Below are 6,128 nucleotides of genomic sequence, written 5' to 3'. Positions count from 1 at the left end.
GCGGTGAGCTCAGCCAAGGGGTTTTCTCCAGTCAACCAACTTGGTCCTCCATAAACCTGCAGAACCTCTGGGCCTGCAAATTGGGACCCCTTACCTCCTGGCTTCCAAAGTCATACTCCAGGGAAAGCTGTAGGCGTCCCCACTGCTGGGACTCCCCTCGGCTGGACTCCAGGTTATCCACATCCGGCTGTACCTGGAAAGATAGAAACAGGGCTGACAGGTGCTGCTGAGAGTTCCAGGTTCCCAAGCAGCTGTTCCATGATGTAGGTCAAACCACCACCACCCTCTGACCCCAGCCAGGATATCAAAAGAGCTCACACCTTCAGCTCAACTCTGTGAGACTGGCCAGATCTGTCTCAAACAGGATGTCTGTTGTACTACCACTCCCTTCCTCAAGAACCTGCTGTAGCTCCCCATGGCCCAAGGACAAACGTTTCTACCTTTTGCACTGCCTGCCTGCCCTTCCCCTTTGCTCATTTGCCTGCCCTGCCAGGAGGGTTGTTCCTAGCCCTGCATCTGATCTGAGCAAGCCCCCAACTGCTTTGCACTGCCCTGAGCCTCCGAGCCTGGATCTTGAACTGCCTTCTCTGGACTGGACCAGCACAGAGCTGGGCACTGGGATGTGCCTGCACGTTACCAGGTGGGTGGTGGTGATGCTGTGGGCACTGCCCAGGCCCACGGCCTCCTTGTCCTTGGGCTTCTTCTTGTGGTGGTGGCGGCGGCAGCAGCAGGTGGCACAGATGAGGCAGGAGATGGTGAGGATGCCAGCAGCAAGCACCACTACAATGAGTGCCCACCAGGGCCCTGGGGCAGGGGACAGAGATGGGGCTGAGATGTATCTGTGGCTGTCCAGCACCCCACCCCACTGCGCCATCCCCACACCCCTCTTGGGGGCCCCACAACTCACAGGGGATCCTGGTGACCAGGTCTGGAATGAGCCCGGGCATGGCTGTGGTGCCAGCTGGGGTCGGAGTGCTGTGGGGGTCTGGTGAGCGCCCCATCTTCCTGCCCTGCCAGCTTGGATGAGATGGCCAGGAAGGCCAGGTCACCAAGGAGGGTGGCCCCGCGGGCTCCCGGTTGCTGCCTCATCTGCCCGGCACCAGTCTGTGCAAGGTCTGCCTGGGCAAGGAGGCAGCCTGGGGTGGCCAGGGGCGAGGGCTCTGAGCAGCAGGAAGCCGAAGGGAGGGAGGCGCTGGGCCTTGGCCAAAGCGCCAACTTAGCTGCCACAAGCCCGGCCTCCTGGCCACCCTCGCCAGCCTCTAACCCCAGCCAAGCAGGCCAGGCCTGGACAGCCTGGTTCCTGCCTAGGCTGAACCTTGCCCACAAAGCTCCTCTCCACACACTGCAGGAAGCCCCCTCCTCCAGGAAGCCCCCTCCTCCAGGAAGCCCTCTTCTTCCTTGCCTCTCTCTCTTGGACCTGTGGCCTGCCTGAGGTCCCATCACATCCCTGGGGGTCTCATCTTATGAGGATCCCATCCCATCTCTGTCCCCTACCCCAGGCCCATGGCAGTTTGCCAGTCACACTGGTAGGGCCTGCTCAGGAGGATCCAGGCCCAGGAGCGGCTAAGGAGCCAGAACATGGGGTCTCTGAGGGGTCTGGGCTCTGTGGGGTGTGGCTGGGGACCTGGGAGCGGGCTGTGAGTGGGAGCGCGTTTAAGCAAGCCCTGACTGAAGGTGCGTTCCTGGCACGGGCAGGGCGCCAGGCCAGCAGTGCCTGGGGATGAGGGCGAGGTGGGGGCAGGCAGGGCAGGGTGTATCTGGGAGCGGCCAGAACATTCCTTGCAAACTGACTCAGCTGCCGGCCCAGACTCGCCTACCTGCCTGGCCGGCCACCCTGGGGCATGTAGGAGGGAAGGAGGGCGGGGCTGGCACAGCTGCCCTGGCCCAGCACCCCACCTGCCTGGGGCCCCGGGAAGGAGTGCACCTGGCAGGGCTGGCTCCTCCCACTCAAGGGCTGGAAGGCCAGGGTTCCGAGCAGGGGGCCTGGATGCCACCTGGGTCACACTGTGCCCCAGGCCCAGGGCCTGCTCTCGGGCTCAGGTTTTCCCAGCCTTACCCTCCACAAGGGAGCAGCAGCCAGCCAAGACTCAGTTCCTCCCTTGCTTTGCCAAGAACCTACAACCCCTCTTGCCCTGGCCAAGTCCACTCTGGCCTGGGAGGCCGCATGCAGGTCTTTCCTTCCAGGAACGACCAGTTGTTGGGGTCAGACTCCCTCGTTTCGGCACCCCTCAGCCTGGGGTAAAACATGGGAGACAGAAAGGGGCCCCATCATGACCACAGAGATGACCCTAACCCAACAGACACAGCATCTGAATCCCACTCCCTGGTGGGCTGGGGAGGCAGGTTCAACTCCCAGAACCAACCCGATCCCCTCAGTGCTCAAAGGAGGGAGGGATACTCAAGTCCAGGTCCCAGGCATCCTGCCTTAAAGGCCTGGCTCTATCGACCCCTTCAGGGGTTCACACATGTTGTCTCTGGGAGGCCAGCATGACAGTCTATTTAAGGCTGGCAGCCAGCATGGCCATGGTCAGCCCACCTGACCCCAGAGCAGAAGGGTGGGCCTTGGAGTGTTGTGGGTACCAAAAGGTCTGCAAAAGGCAGGGCTGGCTTCTCAGGCTGCGGCCTGCCACAGGGGCCCACATGTAGAGAGGCCCTGGGCTTGATTTAGTGGCTACTGTTGAAAAGGAAATTCTTCATTCTCAAACAAGAGGCTGGGCATTTTCATTCTGCACTGGGCCCTGCAAATTATCCAGCCAGGCCAACTTTTTTTTTTTTTTTTTTTAAGAGAGAGAGAAATTTGTGTTATAGGGCACGTGTGCTCACCAGAGAGACAGAAAGATAGACAGAAAGCGAGAAATCACCCCCAGAGGGGATGACCGTGATCCCTTCTCCATTCTCCCCTTCAGATTCTGGACACACACACACACACACACACACACACACACACAGCTCGTGTGCCCGGTCTGAGTTTTAAGCTGCAGGATCCAGGACTTGAACTTCAGTCAACTAAGTGGGAGTCCAGCGATGTAACCATTATGCCATCTGTTGGTCCCAAGCCAGGCCAACTTTTAAGTGAAGCTCCTATAGAAGGAGAGTGGGTGTGCAAAGGAGCCCCAGAGGCTCTGCACCCCCACGCCCCTCCACCACTGCCCTCCCTCCTGCCTCCGTGGTAGCTGGCAGAGCGCCCCTGGTGGTGGCTGATGGAATGGGCTGGCAAGAGCTGCCGAGGGCCCTTCAGGGTCCCTGGGGTGGGTTGCTGAGACAGGCCCTGGGACGCCAGATTCAAACAGGCCCCGGCCCCGCATGTCAACATTCAAAGTCAACATTTTCTTTTTGAAATGTCAGAGCCTACTTGTATTCTGGGATTATAATAGCTTCTGGGATAAGCTGTCAGCAGACGATCTCCACCTGTGTGCCTCACCCCTGTGTCCCTGCTCTGCTGCATCCTCATCTCCTTTAGTCTAAGAACAGACAGGGCAGAGGAGGGCAGGCACCGAAATACAGTGGTTTGGTGCCGTTGGTCAGGTGAGATTCCTGGGCTAACCTGGGAAAGTTGTCCCCAGGAGACCACAAAGGCTTTTTGGAAGCTGGCCATGGAAGATCTCAGGACCTTGAAGACTCTGGCCACTAAGCGCTAGGGAATCCTAAGACCTTGGTAAGCTCAGGGTCCCTCAGGACCTCTAGGTCCTCATGGTGGTAAAGGTACATGAGGCAGGTACATGGCCACCAGGTGGCGCCATCTGCTCCACTGGTCTCAACCAACTAAGGAAAGAGCCCAGGAGCCTGGGCAAGACCCACACCTGAGAGGCTCGGGTTCTCCCCATCCCCACCCCAGGAACTTTCTCAGCTCTCCTTGCCTGGGACGGCCTGGGGCAGCCTCCACTCCTGAGGAGGCAGGCGGTTCTTTCTTTTGTCTATCTTTGGTCTCCTATGTACATGGCCCTACCGGGGTTTAGGGGCACACCTCTAGGCGTTAATGCAATTTTCCCCAGGAAAGCAAGATAGGTATCCTTCCAAATCCAGACGCGTGCCAGCCACCCACCTGTGGAGGCTCCTTGCCTGTAGCTCTGTGTTCTTCAGGGCAGGGCAGCCGGTTCATTCCTGCAGTTGCCAAACTTGTTCCCACTGTCTAAAACATCCTTCTCCATCCCTATCCTGCTTACCCTTCAGTGCCTGCATGTGCCCCACCCCTTCCTCCAGGGAGCCCTCCCTGGTCAGTCCAGGTTCCTGGGACCTGCTGTGATATTTTGTGCTGGATTCTACCCTGTGTCTCCTCCCTGCCTGGAATCCCACTTCCCACCAGGCCTAATGACAGTTGGCCACCTCCTTTAGACTTCCTGTCAGCCCAGGGCCAGGCCCTTATTACAGGCTTGCTAACCAACTCCTTCCACCCTTAGCCTAACTGGAAGTTTTTATGCTTCAATGGGCAAGATTTCCCCCGGTGTTGGGGATGGCATCCCCCAGGGTGTAGTGCTCTCACCTGGCGCCCTCTGCTTCCTGTGGCCAGCCGGCCCCCAGGCCTTCCTCTCAGACCCTGGGCACCCAAAGGCTGGTCTGACTGATTCTGGGACAGCGCTCGGAGCCCTTCGTATTTGCTCTGCTTCTACTGATTGGGAAATTCTTCTTGGTGGAGAGGAGGGGAAGAGGGAGGCAGGACTTCTGGGAGCCCCACCTCATGGCCAGCACTACTGGCCTCCGGAAGCCCGGAAACTCCCTTGGGGAGGAAGGTCCCTCCTATGACCCAGGGAATGGGTGCTTGGGCTCCAGCCTACTTCCAGGGGTACCTGAGGGCCAGAAGTGACTTGAGTACAACCAAGCTTTGTAAGAGGGGGTGATGGGCCAATGAGGCTGACCCTTGAGAGAGTCAGCAGGAGGAAGACCAGGCTGGACTCAGTTGGAGTGGGCTTGGCATGTCAAGGAGGCATCTGAATTGGAGATGCAGCATCAGTGGAACCAGGTGTGAAGAAGATGGGAGCCAAGTAGGGGGAGCTGAGGAGAGAGCTGATCTCCAGACTGCTCTGAGCTGTGCACTCACAGGGAGGCTATTTGAGCCAGCTTGGTCCTGCTGCTGCCCTGGCTGCAGGGGCCCAGAGAACCTTCTGGAGGCTAATCCATCTATGCCGTTACCTCTGGCTGGTCTGACCCAACCTTTTGTGTTCTTGGCTTCCTCATCCTGGTGGTCCAGGTACAGTGGGCCAGAAGTCCTTGCTCCAGTCTCACCTCAGCACCCCTTGCTTTAGCTGGGCCCAGCAGGGCCCATAACCCCAGATTCATCACTCTGCTCTGGTCAGTTGATCTGGTCCAGTCACTTGGGGCCAGGTACTCCCCAAGGCCCAACTTTGAATGACTCTCCCTGGCCAGGGAGTCTCTCCGAACCCCTTATCTGCTGCAAGTCAGCCAGAGGTGGAGCTGGTTAATGCTTAACAGGAGAACCTGTCCCACCAGGGCCAGGCCTGCAGGGCTTGTCAGGCAGGCCTTGCAGGGGACAAGGCTTGGGCTCTGAGGGTGCTTCGGGGCCATCGCAAGTGGGATGTGTATGCATGCTTGTACATGTGTGCCCATGCTGGTCACTCATGGCTTTGGGAATGTGGGGACATGCATTCTGGTGTGTTCCCCTGTACAGAGGGCGGGTCTTTCTCCTGGTCTGGCGCAGTCCAGGCTGAGAGGTTTCAAAGTGACTAAAACCAGAGGGACCAGGATCCGCCCTGCAGGGACAGCAGAAGGAAGCATGTTGGGGTGGCAGAGCAAGTAGGCGCCTGTGCTTGGGGGGGACCTGTGGGTGGAGCACGCCGCCAGCCCCAGAGTGCAGCTGAGCTACGTGCTGAGTGCGGCTCTCCACAGCCCAGCTGAGTAGGGGCTTTGTGCCTGCCCCAGGATATGGGCGCCTCCACGGCGAGACGGGCGTCTGAGGTTCCAGGGCAGGAAGGAGAAAACCAAACAGAGCTGGCAGCCCGAGGCCAGCCCCGCGGCCCCTGACTCGGCGGCTTGGCAGCCAACAGCCCCAGAGAGACCCTGGCGGGGCTCCTGGCCGGGGGTGCTTCCTCTGAGGTCGCCTGGGGAATGTTTGAGGTTGAAACACATGGCAGACGCCGGCTGTGGGGAGCCGGGGGGTGCCGGCACAGGGGGCA

At 59.4% G+C, this 6,128-nt stretch overlaps 1 protein-coding gene across 4 annotated transcripts in view; it reads right to left on the bottom strand.

The window, feature by feature from the left end:
- The window catches only part of TNNI2 (troponin I2, fast skeletal type), a 10,427-nt gene extending 5,687 nt beyond the window's left edge, over positions 1 to 4,740 (bottom strand). The window contains exons 1-5 of one of the 4 annotated variants that reach the window (XM_014590745.2): positions 4,481 to 4,740; positions 4,043 to 4,101; positions 908 to 1,017; positions 638 to 804; positions 95 to 193 (exon numbers count right to left, since the gene is read on the bottom strand). In XM_014590745.2, coding sequence (XP_014446231.1) covers positions 95 to 193; positions 638 to 804; positions 908 to 1,001 — 360 coding nt within the window. In that variant the 5' untranslated portion in view covers positions 1,002 to 1,017; positions 4,043 to 4,101; positions 4,481 to 4,740. The other 3 variants (XM_006141051.3, XM_027774342.1, XM_027774341.1) reach the window with 3 other exon arrangements.
- Between the last annotated feature and the right edge of the window lie 1,388 nt (positions 4,741 to 6,128).

This window comes from Tupaia chinensis, unplaced genomic scaffold (assembly GCF_000334495.1).
Source record: "Tupaia chinensis unplaced genomic scaffold, TupChi_1.0 Scaffold000047_1, whole genome shotgun sequence".
Taxonomy (NCBI): domain Eukaryota; kingdom Metazoa; phylum Chordata; class Mammalia; order Scandentia; family Tupaiidae; genus Tupaia; species Tupaia belangeri.
The sequence above is the reverse complement of the archived record's forward strand: the minus strand, read 5'-3'. Positions and strand labels throughout refer to the sequence as shown.